At 33.3% G+C, this 20,157-nt stretch overlaps 2 protein-coding genes across 7 annotated transcripts in view; one reads left to right on the top strand and one right to left on the bottom strand.

Annotated features, from left to right (window-relative positions):
- The window catches only part of LOC148617844 (kinesin-like protein KIFC3), a 40,587-nt gene extending 39,553 nt beyond the window's left edge, over positions 1-1,034 (bottom strand). For 4 of the 5 annotated variants that reach the window (XM_088585429.1, XM_088585431.1, XM_088585433.1 and 1 more), the window contains exon 1: positions 883-1,034. The gene's annotated coding sequence lies outside the window, so the exon portion shown is untranslated. Of the gene's footprint in view, positions 1-621; positions 643-882 lie in introns of those variants that run through there. The other variant, XM_088585430.1, reaches the window with a different exon arrangement.
- Positions 1,035-7,360: 6,326 nt separating this feature from the next.
- Positions 7,361-13,659, top strand: LOC148617843 (uncharacterized). Of its 2 annotated transcripts, XM_088585427.1 has the most exons (6): positions 7,361-7,454; positions 8,141-9,705; positions 9,961-10,094; positions 10,852-11,170; positions 11,730-11,767; positions 12,400-13,659. In XM_088585427.1, exons 3-6 carry the CDS (start codon positions 10,025-10,027, stop codon positions 13,044-13,046), a joined length of 1,074 nt encoding a protein of 357 aa, XP_088441553.1. In that variant the 5' UTR covers positions 7,361-7,454; positions 8,141-9,705; positions 9,961-10,024; the 3' UTR covers positions 13,047-13,659. The 2 variants fall into 2 exon arrangements, with proteins under 2 accessions (XP_088441553.1, XP_088441554.1); XM_088585428.1 differs by lacking the exons at positions 7,361-7,454; positions 8,141-9,705 and having other exon boundaries at positions 9,734-10,094.
- The last annotated feature ends 6,498 nt before the right edge of the window (positions 13,660-20,157 follow it).

The following is a 20,157-nucleotide window of genomic DNA, read 5'->3' as shown; positions in this document are numbered from 1 at the left end:
GTTGATACATAGTACTTGCGCTTTTCCGTAAAAATGGGGCGATAAGATGAAGAGTTAGTGAACGATCGTATCCTACCAATTCTTCATTTCAATGGGAAAACCGGCGATTTCATTTCATGCAGTTTTTTTTAACCCGCTTGAAATCTCAAGCACCCTCGGGATGTCTGTGATTTTCCAATCTTGCACTTGCACAGGCGTTCTATCAATGTCTTTACATGAGAACTGATTATACAACATTTATCCGCAACGAAAACCATTTCCATGAATTTTTCTTTTTGTTTTGTAATGCATAGTACAATGTAAGAAAAATTTAATCACATCTTATATCTATACTTGTCATCTTTTTAACGAAAAGTCATAAATGGGTACTTTAGATATGAATAATTTGTTCAATTTTCAAATTTAAAATAGATTTAAACCTAATCATTCCACATTAATATGGTTTTGAATGAAACAGTCGTAGCTTACAGTATTTTGTTAACATATATATTGAAAAAAAAATTTGCTCCTATGTCACTCTTTAGCAAACCTGAATAAGCGGTATCGTCCATGCAATCCGACAAAAGTCCAGAATCAAACAATCCATTGATTTAGCAACTTGGAATAACATTAGAATCGTACCTAACATGACATCTCGACCAATTTTTTTTTCTACATAGTACGCTAATGTGGAGGAAATTTGCCATCCTTATTCCCCAATCTCCCCATTTCATTTCCTTATCCGCAATAATGGAATGGTGAATTGGACAATACTGAAAGTTGAAATCGGAAGTGTAGTCCTTAAACAAAGCTGTAGTTCCAAAAACAATATTACTATCATTTCAAGCGAGATGAGCAAAAGGATCGATTTATTTAAAACACGATCAAACTTTTAGATCCTACCTTAGCTGCTTTGCTGAAAGTGGTGGTATCAATCCGCCTTTCTTAACAACAGGAGTGACTTGGCTCGCCAAGTATAATTCTAATAAAGAAATGTATATATCTATATATAACCATATATGTAGTGACTTTCCAAGTATATGCCTATTCAAAACATTTAAAATTCAACTTTTAGTTTAGATAGTTTAGGTTTACATAGTCCACCTGTATTCATGCATACACGTTTAGGATTACATAATTAAATGACATAATTTCGATTTCGATTTCTCGTTTATATGGATACAATTTTACATCTTCATCACATTAATATCTGTTCGTCAATTCAAAGTAAAGGCATGTAGCCTCCTTTAGGTTGTAGCTGCCATTTGGATAAACCAGAACAAAAATAAAGGTTATAGAAAAGGTTGATTTTGGCATTTAATTATCTCTCTTTGTAAATGATTTCAAGTGTTTCAGTATCTACATAATTAATTATAAGTTTTCTCTGACACTGTACTAGCTACAGCTTGATATTCATAAAACTTAAAAACGTCAACCTGTAAAACAGGAAAAAAATCGAGGCTTGCATTTTGACACGCATCTATTTTATCAACAAAAAGACAATTTTTGAGTTCCCTCGTTTTGTCTGCTGTCTGTACACCTCGTTACAGTGAGTTGTCAAACTGGATGAATTTGTTTTTAGAAAGATATGCCTTTTATCCTTCATAGAGGGCTCAAAATAATTAGTCGAGTCAACAAAAATATCCATGTCCATGAAGTTGAAAATAGAAAATATGTTAAATGTGTATGGTTTGGTAATCAAGGACATTTATATATATATATATATATATATATATATATATATATATGTAAGCGCACTAAATATAAAGGCATTGTACATCGAAAATTCATACCTTAATACTTTTTTCCTTTAATTTCACTGTTTTCTGCTTCAAAAGAGTTTTGTGATGTGATTATATATATATATATATATATATATATATATATATATATAAGGGTCTGAAAAATTCCCAACGATGTTAGAACTGTCAAATTTGCGAAGCAAATTTTGGTCGTTCCCTCCGCGGGACTCGAACACGTACCGCTGTGACATCTATGGCAACACCGCCTGCACTTAGTCCAGCGCCCTAGACCACTCGGCCAGCTAGGCTATATAAAAATATAGCTTTCGCTGGCCGGGTCATTCCTCCTCGTAGGATTAATCTAGGGCTGTAACTTAGTACACGATGTATGGTAGTATGGGACAGTTCAGGTGTTATTATGTAGGATAGAGGATCAAATTAATGATGCATGTCACAACAAATCAATATCATACAACGTCTCAGAATGTGACGACTCTATTCGCTACACTGCTCCATCGGATCAAATTGATACAGGGAAGATAACGTTAACTTATAGTATGGTCTGAAAAATTCCAAACGATGCTGGAACTGTCAAATTTGCGAAGCAAATATTTTGTTGTTCCCTCCGCATGACTCGAACTGGTACCGCTGTGACATCTATGGTCTAGGGCGCTGGACTTAGTGCAGGCGTTGTTGCCATAGATATCACAGCGGTTCGAGTCCCGCGGAGTGAAAGCTATTTTGTATAGATCTAGCCCCGAGCAGGTGCGGTAGTCACAATAATAGGCCTGCAGCAGCGCTAAGATTGTCGTGAAAGACAACTAAATAGTGCCCAGAACACTGGCCGGGGGTTAGGGCGCTCTGCCCACATGGCATCTGAGTTGTTTGCTCCAGGTGGTGGAATGGGGTATCCCCGGCATGCTACATGCTGGGGTCGAAAGGCTATAATACGGAAACCCTGACCACAAACAATAGTGGTGCAACTTGTTGGGAATGATACCAAGTTTTTCACACGTTAAAGAACCCTGCTGTGGTATTCGGTAGTAGGAAACTTAGCACTGCTACACAGGAGGTTAAGTTGCCCGACCCTACCCACCTCCCTATTTCCAGTTGCAATAAACATTTATCGACCCCAGTATCCTTATGTCCCATTTCATTTTTTATTTCATCATCATATCATGTTCATTTTATCATCCATTTCATGTGCATCGCCTGGATATAGCTAAAATAATGCTGCCTGTGTGTTAAACACCAACAATCAATCATCATTGAAAAGATCTACCTTGTAGGAGATTCCATATTTACCTGACAAAAATCTAAACCGTGGAATTTCAAACCTTTGATGAACATCTCCTACATGTATCATGTGTATTTTTAATTCATATTGATAATATCAATAACAAAACTAATTTGGATAAACATTTGTCCTCATTATCAGCGCAGGGTGTAACAAAATATATTGTGGCAAACATACATTTATCGGCGGTAACTATTTCATCTCGTAGAAATAATTCGTTAATGTTTTTCACTGCATCATGAGAAATAATATTCATCTGGATCAAGTAAAGAGTCATATAAACTGGATGAAAAATATCTTAAGCAAACTTGAGGCCATTATGCTGGATATTGGGCTCAACAGAATCTTTAAACAAGTTTGTGTTAAGATGAAGAGAAGCGATCATTAAACAAAAGCATAAATGTCATTTGTTTGGCAAGCGCATTCTCCATTTCAAAACCGTCGTGAAAAAAATTCCACCGCACTACAAAGACAAATCCATACCAAAATCTATACCGATAAATCCTATACCTTACACATTGGGACCAAAATTATCAACCACAAAAGGCAATGCGAAACCTCAAGACTCAACCAATTGACTGTTTATTGCCAAAACCTCTCCACTCAAATCTGGTCCTACCGGTCATGTCTTTAAGGGAGGTTAGAGCCTCTTAGAAAACGTGTCTCTCTACAAAGTCCTTGGTAAAGTTCCTAAATACCATTAATATTTTGCAAAAAAATAAATTTTAACTTTTATGTACTAATGGAGGACTGAGCAAGCAAATGAATCAAAAGAGAACAAAAAGACCTTTTTTCGTTGTCAGTGTGGTTAAAAGCTGTACATTCTTCAATGAGCCTGGTGTAGTCAGAGAATTGTCTACTATAAATGAACAGAATGTTGTTGAACAGTTGAAGCAGCAGACAAAACCAAAAACAAGATAAGTCCGTTCTATCACCTTTCGGTCCCTCTCCAAAAAACGAGGATTGTGATCTTCCGTCCATAACTCCACAGGAATCTATACAAATAACGCTTCAAAGTTGAAAAAATTACGACCAAGTTTTTTTTCGAAACTATTGACTATCATACTTACATTTATCAAAGTGGCTCTTCAGACGTCCAAAGACTTTTGTTACATTGTACTCCCGTAGCGGTGTAAATTTCAATGTGGATCCAGAAAAACTCGATCTAGCACTTCTGGAAACCCTCTATGATAGATTACTTTCGGAATCTAATAGCATGAAGACTTATTTTTTTTAAACTCTTTTCACTACTTTCCCCAAACTTGGTCAAAAGCATTATACACCGTTGTTTCTCTAAAAAGATGAAAAACCTAGATACAAATACGTAGTATTTGTTAGATAGTATCTGTATTTTGCAAATTATTTATGTATAGAGGAAGGTTTTGTCAAAATGTTAAAATGTTTGGTGGATGACTCGTATTTTAAAAGACGTCGGCATTCAATTGGAACCAATTGTGCTCCCTTACTAGCTGACCTATTCCTTTATCATTCGCATGTGGCCTAATCCTTTGATCTCAGTATCCCTGTTATATTGTCACGAACCATGGTCAGCTCATTAATATACATAGAAAATCGTATGCGTGAAAACGGTATAGGACTTTGTAACATATCGTATATTTTGTTTATAAGTAGTTTTCAATTTACTGTGCATTCTTCTATAACCACTATAAAACAGAACACAAACAAAAACAACAGCGTTTACTTAAAAATAAATTCAAGAACTACAACATTATATTTCTGCTTTTATTTCTCGAAAGTCGGGTTTAAATACTAGTGAGGACTTGCATATCTATATTTAGATTAGTTTATAGAACACAAGTTATTTTTGAATTTCTGAAAATCCCTAGAATAAAGTAGAAATAGTGTGTTTAATACATTCCAAGTACTTGGTTCAATATTCAAAGAGATACCAAAGGAAGTGCAACAAATCTAAAGGAATTACCAAGAAATCGAGGATAATTTATTTAGGCGATAATTGACAATAAGTGAGATTAGTTGAGGATCTCTAAAAGTCATATAATTAGAAATAAATAACAAAAGGGACTTTGCAAGGGATTCCGGGGTAATTTAGAACAGGAAGTTAACGGAAACAAGTGGGATATAAGAGTCTTAGGCTCCATATAAGTTTAGATGTATCTTAGAATACATAATAATAATTTGGTAAGAGTTGGACATGTAAAATCATTATCTCATGTTATTTTTGTACAATAAATTTATTTGTGTTATTTTCAATTAATGCTCTTCTACATAGTATACTATAAAAACGGACACCAAAAGCCACAGACTTGACGATCCCAAATTTAAGTAAAGTTGATATGTGAGCATAGTTGACATTGCAAGAAATGGTATGTTAACTGGTGATCTAAAATCAAGACCTTTATTTTCTACTTATATTACTATAGCTGGCTAAATTATACTGTTATGGTTCTTCCAGTACATATTCCCTTATTTCATAGAGTAATTTATATGATATTACCGTTATACTTCAGCGTAAATCAATGACAATTTTAATCAATCATTAATTGAATCTATGACATTAACACAGTGGGACCGATATTCGAACGAATAAACAATCGCTACCGAGTGGTCTAGGGCGCTGGACTTTGTGCAGGCGGTGTTGCCATAAATGTCACAGCGCTACGAGTTCGAGTCCCGCGGAGGGAACGACCAAAAATTGCATCGCAAATTTGACAGTTCTAACATCGTTGGGAATTTTTCAGACCTTTCTATACGTTTACATAATCTTCCCTGTATCAATTTGATCCGATGGAGCAGTATATATATTATGTTGCTTAAGAGTAATCAATGGAACCAAGGTTATAGCAGTAATCAGAAGAATGTAATCCATGGACAAAGACCCGACAAGGAAGACAGGCATACAAACAAAGATCAAAAGTAACTAAAATCATATATTCCAAGTCATAAAAGGAAATTAGCAACTCGGACTCCCCTAAAAACTGGGAGCATGGACCAGGTGCATCGGTAGGGTAAGTGTTCTCTGCTTTTCTAGAAACACCCGCCGAGTTGCTCATAAAAAGTCAATCTTAGATACATCTATCCGAGTGAATTGAGATAAAATATGAAGTCAGCTTCATATCTTATCCTACTCTTAGAGCTATCTTCATTACCATATACATCAAACGTCATGACTTCTCAATCCGTATTGTCAACTTTCCGTACACCCCTTCAGCACTTAGATTTTCTATGTCAGAACTCACAAGGCAGAGCTTGCCTAAACTAAGCGGACTTTTTCTACGATGCTAGGCTTCTTCTGAGTATGCTTTTGAAACAGGGTTTTGTTGATAAAAGATTAAAGTTATAAAAAAAAAAAGTCACAGAAAAGATTTTTGGTCGTCACCATGAACTCGTGGATCGTTTTGGTTCATTCATCTGCACCATGAGAACCGATTTGCTAACCGTGTTATATTTCTCTTCCCCTCTTGTGTTTACGTATCGTGGATGCTTCTAGAAAAGCAGAGGGCACTTACTCTACTACTACACCTTGTCATTTCTCCCAGTTTTTAGTGAAGTCTGAGTTGCTCATGTTCTTTGTTTCTGTGTACATGTTATTTTGGTTATTCAATGGTTTTTGTTGTGCGCGTCTGTTTTCCCAGTTTTGTAGTAATCCTTTGGTTATCTTCTTATGTTTTCCGATCGACTCCTGCTTTCCTTCACTTTCTTAACAACAGACCACAAAACCTGAAAAAATGTTTTAACGAGTTAAATGATTTATATCACTGAAAGCCAACGGAGTCAAAGTCATTAGAAGTGTACTTTTTGTGCAAAAGTCAAAATTATTCTTCAGAGATGGATTTGTTATCATCTCTTACAAAATTTGTGGGTTCATCAAAATGATAATTAAAGTCATCATTATCGACATTAATTTGCCAGATTCGAGCAAATGGCTTATTGGAAACGATATTTATTGCTCGGCATTATTCTGATTCTGGTACAGGTAAATGGAAAAACAAATGTAAAAGTTACGCTTCCGGTTTTAGTGAAAAAAAGGTGCAAGTTGATGTAAGTTTTGTCGGTCTTTTGATGTAGGACGCTAACGGTACGTGATTACACTCTTTAATAATGAATTATCGGACATTATGCTTACTTTGTTGTCGACTTATCCGGTATGAAAGTACTTATTATCATTCAATGTCATAAACTGTCTTTCCTGTTGCACTTACAATCAATTGATGGTTTGTATATTGTATTTCCTTATAAATTGAATTATACGGAAACATGTGTACAACATACCACAATTTCCAATATTGATATAATTGGTATATTTGAGTTTTGAAACATTTCAAACAATGACACATCATGTGGGCAATAGACTCGTCTGACCACTTCCTTCATATCATATGCTATTTCCAAAATTTGCCGTGGCACAAAAACCGAATCCTCTAAATAATTAAGGTTGCATTCACTGTCGCTTAAGTGTAAGTATTTGTAGAATCAGACAATATGGGAAAAATCAGAAACATGCATGTCAAACACCCACCAATCTGTAAATATAGTTTCACTCAAGGATGCTTTCTATATTTGAAAAGATCATTATTTGATCTGTGCATCACTGGTTAGGCTCTGAATTTTTTCAATAGAATGTCGGAAAGATAAGGTATTTGGCATTGTTATCTGACCATGGAATGTTTATTGTCAGTGCATTTCAATGAAACTGTAACTCAATGCACCAACATGATATGTTCAAATAGTCAAATTACACTATCAAAATGATTTTTACAGAAACTGACACAATAATATAGGTCCCTTTATATACACTGGTAGAACTTATATGTGCTGGATATGGCTTCCTATTTCATTTCTTGTTTTGGTTTGTGTATTTCCTATATACTGTTTACTTTTGAATCTTTAACTTCCTATTTATTTAGTTCCAATTCTGCGGATGAGAGGTCGCTCCTTGAAACACGTGTACATAAGTAAAGCATACTGAAATTAGCAATTGTTGCTGGTATTTTAGAAAATAAAAATCTCATGAACCAAATGGGGTACATGTACATGTGACAAAATATTAAAAAAACTGAATATCAGAGACATACAAAATTGATCCATCACATGGATGATTCCTGCAAAAAAAAATCTTATGACTACTGTCATCATATTGCAGAACTAAGCATTAAGAATAATGAATGGAGGTATGAAAACCACCCAAATACAAGGCATGGAAGAAACTACTAGTATTACTCCACTACATACACGACGAGCAGTCAAAACTATGATTAAGACATAGAAAAAAAAAATCAAACAAGCAAGAACAAGAAGATCCAATGAGACAAAGATGAAGTCAGCTGTCATTTGGGAGATGGAGAGATAAAGGTTTGAGTATAAACAAAGCCTTCAAAGGTAAACAGTGGAATAAGTTATCAAACAGTTATATTATTTGCAATTAATGATCACCTAAAAAATTGGAGGTGGAAAACATTAGAATAGACACAATTGTTCCTAACTTATATCAACAAAAGAATGACCACAACTAAGAATGAACCGACCGTAATTATTATTAAAGAGCGGATTAAAAAAGATTATTTGATTAGATGGTGTTAACTGGGCATATCAGGCTTAATCAACATGTATCTAAAGAAAATAAATGCAATACATTGACCAATATGGTTATGATGAAGATAAACACTACTCCGAAATCCCAAAGACCAAAGAGAAAACAAAGATAGATTAGTTCGACTACTATTCACGGAAAGTCAGATAAAACTATCGAGTCCAACAGTAGACAACCAATTTCATCGAGGAATTGAATAGCCAAATGTAAGCGGCGTACGAAAAGACACGAAACTAAATATAAACGCGCCAGATTTTAACTAGTTTTGGTGCGTTGTTTTGTGAACAGATATAACAATCATTGATTTTTTTCATTTCTCAAATGTCAAAGTTGCAAAGAAAAAGAGTAATCAAGGAAACAAAAATTCCAGCGCAAATCAAAAGAATGTAATCTCCAGGGACAAATATCCGACAGAGACACAAACACACACAACAAAGGACATAAAATAACAAAAATAATAGGTACAAAGCAACAAAAGTAAATGAGCAATTCGGACTCTACTAAAAACAATGGTGATGAGAAATAATACACCGAAAACTCAAATACATGAGAAAACAAAGAAAGACAAGTCCAACTATAAAAAGTTACATAAAACTATTGAGACCTACAGAAGGCTTCGTTGAACTACATACAAATATATATATATCACTAATTTTTTTTCTTTTCTCAAAAGATTTATTTTGTCCCAACACGTTTTTTTTTTTTTATTAATTTTCATTTAATGCAATTAATTGTTAATCTATTTTTTTTATTGTAGTCTAGTTAAATGGTGCCACAGATATCCTTTAACTGACTCCTCTGACGCGTCTTTATAATACTCAAGTTTTTTTTTCTCAACCCTTTACTTTCCATTGATCATTTAAATTTGTTCGTAGAATTTACAAGATACTTTTTAAGCAATTGTAGTTGATACTTGGCGAATCATTCTTGATGATGTTTGCGAATTGGTGGAACTTATTCATAATGAATGTAATTTCTGGTTTACTTTATTGTCGATTGTTTCATTTTGAAACTGCTATTGATAGGTTTCTATGTATAGCCATATTTCCGCTAGAATTTTATTAAATATTTTGCCTACAGGAAAATTTTGCAAACAAAAGCAGAGCACCTGTCTAAGTGTAAGTTCATTTTTTTTTATTTCACAATAAGCGAGTTTCATTAAAATCAGTATATGAAAGTTTTTGTTGTATTACTACTTTCAGCATATTTCTCCTGAACTTGTTCACATCATGACTAGTTGTTTAGTTATCTATTAAAACAGCAACACTTCAAATCGTATATGAATAACATGTCACCTTTTATACTTATTACGTTACTGTTCTTGTGTACACTAGCAAAGTTCATGTCCTGCTTATTGTTTTTTTTTTTTTCAGATAAACGGACAATCATGTCTTTGTAATTTTTTGGGATAAATTAACTGATTTTAGGGAAATAAACATGTTGGTCCTGATGGTGTACTTAAATGTTTTCCTTTTTAAACTGGAAATGACACATGCCGACTTGAATAGTGAGTATAATCTATAATGTATAAAGAAAGCGATATATTTGATGGAAAAAAAGCCCGCATAGACTAGATAGTTTCTATTGATTTAAACACAAATTTATTTGTACTTCTCTTAAAATAAGTACAATGAGGAATATGTTTTGTGATGTAGTTTAAATTATATTTATTTGATTACATTTATGCAGAGCCATCACATGAACTGCAATTTTTTTCCATCACATACCATGAGAAGTGAATTTCATGTTGAATTCAAATTGATTCCCTGCGAAGCTTGATTCACATGTTAAAGAAATGGTCAGAATAAGATTCTGTTTGACTTCATTCTCTAGCTTGTTCTTTCAGTCTGTGTGTTTGCACCAACAACGTATAGCTTTATTCAAGGCGGTATAAATCCTGAAGTTTTATGTTCTTGCATGTAGAACTATCTACATGCTTTCCATTACTGCTGTCTCATGTAACAGGAAAGTTATAAAGACTTTTCTATGTATACGCTCATTGTAATAAGTCTGGTGACGTCCTAGGCCTTGGTACATTTGGGAGAACTTGTATGTAGATAGCATGGTCCCATATGTTAAACTTCCGTATGTTTGGATCATGTAATTTGCAGCATATCACATCAAGTAAGTCTGAAATCAGACTTCCAGTTGATCCTAAGGTTATCTATAAAATTCGTATAGATAACCGTTATGACTTCGTACTTAATAACGGAACATACTTTATTCATCGTTTTGTTGTAAAGTTCCTATAACTGTAATTGCAGATAGTCTTGTAGGAAACAACAGTGTAGAAAGGACGATTAAGTATGCAGCCATAGGTGATAATATTACTTTAAGATGTATGATCTTGAATAATGCAGCTGATGGCACCCAACGTTGGCGAATCGGACAAGATGTTATAGTTACCAGTGGCGACCTTAAATATATTCACCCAAAATACAAAAGATTTGAAGTAAGATTTGACACAAAGAGAATGGAATTCAACATGCTGCTTAGAAATTTCATGGCAACTGACATTGGAACCTATGTATGTGACATGCAGGCACTTGGTGGAATATTTGAACAACACTTTATACTGAAGGATGGATATGAAATATTTTCTTCCCTAAAATTCGTCAATCATATTTGTATTTCTGGCATCAACATTTCTATCTATTTAAAAAAAATATGTTCATGAAGAGAAAATTGCAAACATATACAAAAAGAAAACAATACGACGTCATACACTGAAATTGCGCTCACGGACATATTTCTTATTCAACGGTTAAACAAATTTTTTGATTGCATATGATCAATATCCCCTTTGATCAATTTGCACAACAATAACTTGTCCGATAGAATAATGCACGAAGAATTCGGTTGCGACCAACAACGAAAACCTTGCCTTCGATATATATTGCAAATTAGTTGTTGGTTAAATGCGAAAATAAGGATTCAATATATAACTTAATCATACTGGCTGAAGAAAAAATATTTACCCACAAATGTATCACCTCAAAATTGTTGTAGTATAACTTAAGATCATATACACATTAATACATCTTGGTAATTAGTTTTATATCAATATAACAAAATCTTAATATATAATTAGTTTCTTAAAGTATTAACAATATACTTTTTTCGTTTCTTTGCAAATAAAAGAAGAAAAGAATTCATCGAGTGCTGATGTTGTCAACCGATGTAAGTTAATGACATACTGTTTATCTTCAGCTGATTTTTAATATATTTGTATCATTTAGCAAAGTAGTGTGAATAAAATATTCAGTTGACAGGCGGTGTACTTTTTACAAACTTCACAATTTGACTCTATCTTTCATGTTCAAATCAAAGAAATTAATTTACAGCATTGATTGGTTACAGATGTATTTTTTAAACTTGAAAATAAAATTTTATATGTGGAATGCTTAGCATAAATGGTAAACAATAGTTGAAAAAGGGAGATAATCCTGTCGTCTTGAATCATGAATAAATAGTAATTTTCTTATAATATGTTAGTAATGATTGGTGTTTGTTCGATGATCTACACTTATGTACATGGTGTATAAATATTTTACATGTATATGTATAATCCTTTTAACGGAGCTTGTTAATTGTTGTTAATTTTCGCTGATTCTGTCTCTGAGAAAAATCCCGAATATCAATTTTCGCGGTTTAAAAAAATGATTTATAAGCGTTTCAAAGTATTAAAAAGATATTTCGTGAACCCCGTTTTTTGCGCCTATCTGTTCACCACCGGAAATAGCGAAAATGAGTAGTACATCGCAAGTATAAATACATTTTCCAGTTTTTAACAAGCTTTTCACATTTTTCAGCGCTATTTCCCCGATATCATTTATACTTGTTTATAGCAGCTGGTGGTGTAATATTGATTGTTTTCACTGTCTTCGCCTGCTGTAAAGTGATGCTCAACAAAATTCGTTATTCGAATAAAGTAATTTCAAAAGTGAAGGCAATGCAAGGGGTTCAGAATTATGATGATTCGAAGTTAGACAGCGTTTCCAATACGACTCTCTTTGGGTTAAATCAGAGTGCAAAAGTTGTCAATGCAACACTTAATTCATTTATTTATGATTATCCAACCAAGGAAGAAATTCAAGCTATCTCCGATTCTAATCTTGACAATCATTTCAATGAACAATCGTCAACACTTAGCCGGAACCTAGGGTTAATGAGTCGGATGAATCTTTACGACAGACCGACGACAAACGATCATTACGACAAGGCGAGAAAAAGCTTCAAATACAATACATTGGATTCTCTGAGAGGAGTAAAAGATAAAGGTGGAGATTGTTTACGTGATGATGTGTGCATGGTATGCGAACACCATACAGATAGTGAGATCAGTTCACCAGAGCATGGTGGTGTAATAGCAGGAAGGGAAACATACCTCAATCCATATACAAATTTGAGGACCAGTGACATGAAGAATGCACATAAATATCTCACAACCTCAATATGACCTCACTGACTGTTAATAATGACATATAATAAAAAAAAACATTTGGACATTGCATCTCAGGAATAGATGTTTTATACAACATAAATGTGTTTGGTTTTACGAGTAAAAAATGAGAGCTCTCGATTAAAACGAACGTTTTTTTTTTTATGTATAATCAGGTTATCTTTTGATTATTGTATCAATAAAGTAGATGTAACTTTACTTGACATCAGATCGATCGCACGTTCGGTTTCACTAGCAATTATCTTACGAATTTAATTCCCGAGTGAGAGTTGGCCTTCTTGTCAGTCGTTACTTGTTGATTTATTGAAAACGAAATAACCGAAAATATTAATGCAGTTGCTTTAATTAAGTATAGAGAAAATCCCTTGATAATCTTGCAATATTTACTCCAAAGTGCTTTCGGTTGACTTATGCGTAAGTTTTTGCTAACATGAATAGTAGCAACGGCAGCCAAAAGAAAGGTGTTCAGAGTCGATGTTTGGGATTAAAATAGACTTCCAAACAAATCACTTGCTACCAAGAGCTTCTTTCTTTCAAAAAGAATTTGATCCAAGCTAGTTTTAATATATCTAAGGTTGTGGTATTTATGCCACTTTGTCGCACCGGACTGAAGTTGGAGTACAGTTAACTATTCATTATTCACTATTGAAAAGTAAATAGTAAACTAGTTTACTATTCATTTTTCATAACTTTAAAGTTTGATAAAAGTTTTGATGATAGTAACGATGGTACCGACGATGGTAGGGAAATTTTATGATGAATGGATGTGGAAACCAAATCAACTTTAAACCGTAACTTTCACTAAAAACATATGTTTGGTTTATACGGGAGATAAATGATTCCAGAAGAAGGTTGTCATTTTTCTGTATTCGCTGTCGGTAGATTACGTATTTATCCATGATTTATTTACGTATTTTTAATGAATATTAAATGGCAACTGAATTTAATCATTTACATAGACAATGACATATTGACATTTGACAAATAAATCTACGATAGAAAATGATTGTGCTGACCGTTGTTATTGTAGCTATGTAAACGATATCTATCCACATGGAACGTGTCTGTATGATATAACTTTTGACCTTTAACGTAGCGTTTGATATATTCCTTTACCAATCATTCCTGCTAAAAATAGCCTACTGAATATTCAAAGGCACTGCATCTTATTTTGAAGTTGCATCTCTAGAGTTGACGTTGTTTACATGGAAAATAAAAAAGAAAGTTTACGTAATGTAAAATGGAGTACATGCACATTATTCGTGCCACGTAGCATTTATTTCCACGGAGCAAAAATATGTTTCTGGTAAATAAAAAAAATACCAGTAAGAATAGAAAAAAATTACATGTATTTATCACAAAAGACAAACAAACAAAAAAGATTTTGCATTCTAACGGACTGGCTCACAATCCATGTCTACTAGAATATGTGATCATTTTTATCAGGACAAGTGCTGAAAAATACTTTTGTTCTAAAGTCGGTTTATATTATTGTTTATTATACTAAATATAGTTATAATTTAATGCCTGTAATTAAATCAATACAGGCATCACTTGTCTTCAATGTAAGCGCATAAACATTAACAAAGCAACTAAAAAACAAAATAAAACAAGTGATACTGTGTTTGCATGCATGTAAAACACAAAAGTTGCCAAAACCTGCAAATAATCGGAATCAACCGAACTATGAAGCCGACATTGAATTTAGAAGGCCGTGTTTACGTTAACCCTAGATATTAAATTTCATCTAAATCAGATAAATTGAATGTTGAAATTTTGCCGATTTGATGACCATTTTGAATAAATGCGGCTTTATTAAAGAAAGTGTTGATACCTGTGATGGCAGCAAGTCAATAATTGCTATTTATATTTACTATCACACTTGTAACTAAATAGTTCCAGTAATTTTATGGATTGTTTTCTCATTTTGTTGTTTTGGTGGCTATTTTAAAATTCATAAATTGCATGCACAACCCCTAAGTATGCTTGATTTTTTAGTTTGGTATGAATCAAATAAACGGTCGCTGAGTCGTCGCCCTGACATCTTTACGTTCACAAGAAGAAAAATCAAAAACACACAAGTCGCAAAACTTCCTTTTAGCGACTTAACTATAATGATATTAATGTGGGTTACAAATTATTGAAAGTACGTTCTGGTGCTTATATATATACTGCTGCTGAATAATTGAGTATGTTCAACATGTGTGTCGGTATTGGATATGTGTCAACTTTGTTCATTTTGGAGTTGTGAATATTATGGGGGGGGGGGGTTTAGACCTACAGTCACCGTCGGTATCCTAGGTAATATGAATATTGATATTTTTTTATCCACGATTGCACTTTATCAGACTGATTAATTATATGATTTGCCCTGACCAAGGCTGACCTATGATACCAATCCGTGATTGCATGGTGTCATCTTGAGACAAATGTCTTCCTATTATATATTGTGGTTGTTCACATGTATCCTACATTAGGTTGAGATTCAGACCGGGTACGCATAATGTTTACGGACTTTTACGTAATTATCACCCACCAATTGCAAGGATTATGAATATCACAAGAAGTTCTTTCCACACTAAGAGATGAGTTTAAAGGTGATGGCAGTAATCTGTCTTGATATCAAAATAAAGAGTTTGCTTCAATACTGAAGTGTGAAATTTATGTGCCCATTCTTATCTCTTTATCATGTCCGATAAAATTAGAAAAATAAAAATGTCGAAGCCCACCTCGACTGAGTATCGCAGTACTAGAACCTTTATAAAGCTACAGACAATCCTTGTGTGGATGCATGTTTTGTGGACGGTGTCATCACATGCCAATTAATTCATAGGTAAGTTATCATTTCATCATAATATTAAATGCATGTACTATATAATATATTATGTCGAGTCGAGGATTTAAAAGTATGAATTAATAAGTAGACATTTCTTTTAATTTGTTAAATACACGATTCTACTCCGATTTCGATTTCGGAATTTTTCTTTGTAATTGTTGTATGTTTGTCTTGGTTGTATGATTGTTTTTGAAAGAGTATGATAAAAAATATATCTAATTCGAAAGATTTAGATATATTTTTTATATACCCCACTTTCTCCATTTAAATGATCAAGTTTTTTTAAGGTTTTGGTCAATTATATATGAACCAATTTTTGTTTTGTGTTGTCTTAATTTGTTCTTTTTTTTTAAATAATTTTACGATTTCAGTAGTAGTGATTTCAGCCTGCCCATTCGTGTAGCTCGATTATAGTGCACAATACAATCTACGTTATATCTTGTTGATTAGTTCTTAAAGCTACTAAACGCATCAATTACCCACAGAAATGATATTATGTCAATTATACAGAAATTCGTAACCATTTTTGTTTCCTTTTTGGAGTTTTATCGTCAAACAAGTATTTCTACGCACTTTCCTAAAAGGATAAAAGGAATATCTACTGTGTAGCCCCTAAGATAGGACTAATTCGGGGATGACACCGAGATGCCCTCTATTCACTATACCTATTGCGTAGCGCCTTAGAAAAGCAACATCTAAGAAGAATATGGTTGCCTAATACGGGGATGACACTATGCGCAAAGTGTTCCAAGTTATAATGGTTTACGTCCATAGATCCCATAATTGACACGTTGGGTCCCCCGTACATGCTATACCAACCGAGATGCCCTCTATTCACTACTACTATATTTATTTTGTAGCCCTTTAGAAAAGCAACTTCTAAGAGGAATATGGTTGCCTCTTATAGCTCCCGAGTGTATTTTATCTGTAGCATGTGTGCCTAGTATCATAAATGATACCGTTGAAATATTAACGACTTGTTCATTTCACAATCTTTAAAAGTAAGATATTCATCTCGCTAGTCTTGAAGTAGATATCTACTTAATGACCTGTCTGATGTTTCATGTAGGTTCGAATAATGAATAGTAAACTAGTTTACTATTCATTTTTCAATAGTGAATAATGAACTGTATTCCAACTTCAGTTCGGCGTGGGAAATGGTGAATAAAGATTTCGTATTGGGACGGAAATTTTAGTTAGGGTTAAGAAAATCGGTTTTCAACTTTTTTTGTTCAAACATATTATATTTAAAACAAATAGAATATTTCAGATACCGAAAAAATGTAATGGAATTATTTCTGTTGAAAATGGTATAGAACATTACAATGCAATAGCAAATAAAAATATTTCTATTGAAAATGAGAAACATTTTATGGAGAAAGGGGGTTTGAATGGCTCATCGTTTCCGATGTAAATGTTAAGTGTATACCACAAAAAGTGCGCTGTAATACACAGATTAATCGGATAAGAAGTGAATAGACATTTAAAAATAATACATCCGCACACCTTGACTGAAATGGAGGTTTTGTAAGAATCAGTCAAAATGGAAAAAATCCGAAACATACATGACAAAAAAACACCAATCTGATAGTAAAATATAACTCAAGGATGCTTTCTCTATTTGAAAAGACCATTATTTAATATCTGTATCGAAGGATTTTCGCATGAATTTTTACAGAGACTGACACTTTATACCAAATTTTCATTCAAAAGTTGAGATGTCAAAAAAAAGCATCCGTTACAATGGTGATAATTAAAAACATTTTTTTCAGTTTTAAAAGAAATTCAAGTGTCTATTTCTCTAACTGTTCAAGTTTAATGTTATGTTAGCCTACATAAGACAGTGGACGACATTTGGGCATTAGAAAATCTGTAAATGTTACTTATAAATTTCAGTATGTATTCGTGCATATATATATCTCTTTGTAATTAAACAATGAATTTTTATAGATAGTTTTAATGAAAAGTTTATTGCACACGAGAAAATTGAATTTTGTGCTGAGGGCGATAATGTCACATTGAAATGCAGAACTCAAGATGATGCAGTTGAAGGGATCCTTAGATGGGGGAATGCGCGTGATATAATAACATGTGGTGATCTTAGACATGTTCATCCATTATACAAACGATTTGAAGTCATACATGACATAAAAAGAAAAGGATTCAATCTTGTGATTAGAAATTTTGTGGCATCTGACGTTATATATTTGTGATATGCAGACTATGAAGGCGGGGATAATTGAACAACATGTTATACTGGTAGGAAACAGATAATGCTTTTGAACTTTTTTTTAGAGCTTTCATTATTGGGAATTGCGATAATGTAGGGTCAAAAGTTTATAACAAAAGTTTGGGTGTTATTAGACATAATCAGAAAACACCACAACGGTAGCTTAAAGTATCGAAAAGTTGTTCAATAAAAAGAATAATAATAGATAAAAAACAAAAAAACAAAAAACAAAACTAAAGCACAAAGAGTGATAGTTTATACTTATGCAGGCCTAATTTTTTTTTGAAAAAAAAACAAAAACAAAACAATAACAGATACAAAGCTGGAAGGCTAATCCAAGTACATTTACTAGGAAATGGTAAGCTTATATATGTAAATCTAATTTACAAACAACCGCCGTTTTGCTCTAGTCGTATTGGTAGACTTGGACTTATAAAATGTCAGCCATACGACAGCATGGATTAACCTATTTTTAAATATCGAAAAAAATTACCACATAGATGTCATCATGCTTAACACGTTTACCTCCATCTGTTTTGGCTAAACTCTACGGTTTTGAAGATATATGCGAAAATCGTTGGTCTGACAGCTATTTTCAATTTTGCTTAACCTAACAGTTTTGAAGATATAATCGAAAAACGTCTGTCAAACCCATATGTTCTGTTTTAGTAACAGCGGTCATGTTTTTTCGACGGACCAAAAATCCCCACACTAGTATTATGCAGAACAACCTTAGAAACATTCATATCAAGTTTTAATTGGTCAATTGCACCAACGTTTCACCTAAATTCAAAACGGTAAAATATTGATACTATATTGAAGCCACCAATTCATCTTTTTTAATTCGGCAGTTCGCATTATCTGACGATTTCGCCCCTGATTGTTGACTTTAAAAATATTATTTTTGATTTATTAATTTGTACTTTGTGTTTTCAGCGCCAAAACAAAAAGATGTTTATTTGATCATATTTGGAAGTTTCGCATTTTCAATTACTGTTAGTTTTTGTTCCGGCTACAAATTCATCATGAAAAGAAGTCAGAAAAAGGATCAAATAAGCTCGAAAATGGACCCACACCAAGAACAACAAGATGATGGAAATGAAAATCAGGAGAACATTTCTGAAGTCTTCCTATGATCTAGATCACAAAGGAGACGATTTTAAGAAAATGGGTAGTGGATACCATTATCCGAATCAAGAATACATTTCCAACTTTGTATTTGAGTTTTCTTCTGATGGACAGAAATCGACCCTCCGACCAAATGTTGACGCAGTAAATCAAGCTACCAACAGCGATTATGATTATCCTAAAACAAATGGGCACTATGACTTACCGACGAAAAATACGGAGTTTCATCAGATCGATGTTTAAAGAAGTTGTAACGATGAAGGTATAGTTCATATACGCCGCGCTTCACGGACTAAATGCGAAAATGACACAGATAGTGAAGTGATTTCACAAGAAAATATGTATATGATAACAAGGGAATCATACTTAAACCCTTATACACCTTTGAGGGCGAACGACATGAACATTTCCCACAAATATCTTACAACATCGGTGATTTGATTAGACATGTATATAGTGCGTGCCAAAAGATTACTTTAAATCTTATTGAGCGTGATTCCTCTGCCATTATGTAATGGTATTTAAAATGTTAATACATTCCTATGAGATTTAACTTTGTTAAAACACTGTACCTGTCATAATCATACCTGCCAAAGCATTTTTAAGTCTTTTTTAATGTTTCTTGAAAACCACACTGATTCGGAATATTTCGTCTATATTTGGCTTTTTAATACATTTCGATGTAGGATTCAAATTTGTATAGAAGAAGACTACCATTAAAAATGTTTTGTAGTTAGTCATTACAAAGACATTGTTTATTTTAACATACTGACTACTGACAGTCAATTCTGTTGTGCTATACACATTATGCCTTTGCAGATCTAAAGTGCAATGGTATACCAATTTAAAGTTTAGAAGTCACTTGGTTTGTAATAGCCGGCTTTGAATAGGAGAAGTTACTATTTCACTTACTT

The sequence above is a fragment of the Perna viridis genome, chromosome 5 (genome assembly GCF_037379345.1).
Source record: "Perna viridis isolate PV_CMFRI_1.1 ecotype Kerala chromosome 5, ASM3737934v1, whole genome shotgun sequence".
NCBI lineage: Eukaryota > Metazoa > Mollusca > Bivalvia > Mytilida > Mytilidae > Perna > Perna viridis.
Note: the sequence above shows the minus strand (reverse complement) of the source record. Positions and strands in the feature narration are given on the sequence as shown.

What these genes read in the sequence shown, in the direction of transcription:
- LOC148617843 (XM_088585427.1), top strand. Translation starts at nt 10,025, where the DNA reads ATGTTGGTCCTGATGGTGTACTTAAATGTTTTCCTTTTTAAACTGGAA. An exon ending in CAACACTTTATACTGAAGGA is followed by an intron (nt 11,171 to 11,729) that starts TGGATATGAAAT and finishes GCAAATAAAAGA; the next exon opens with AGAAAAGAATTCATCGAGTG. An exon ending in TGCTGATGTTGTCAACCGAT is followed by an intron (nt 11,768 to 12,399) that starts GTAAGTTAATGA and finishes CACATTTTTCAG; the next exon opens with CGCTATTTCCCCGATATCAT.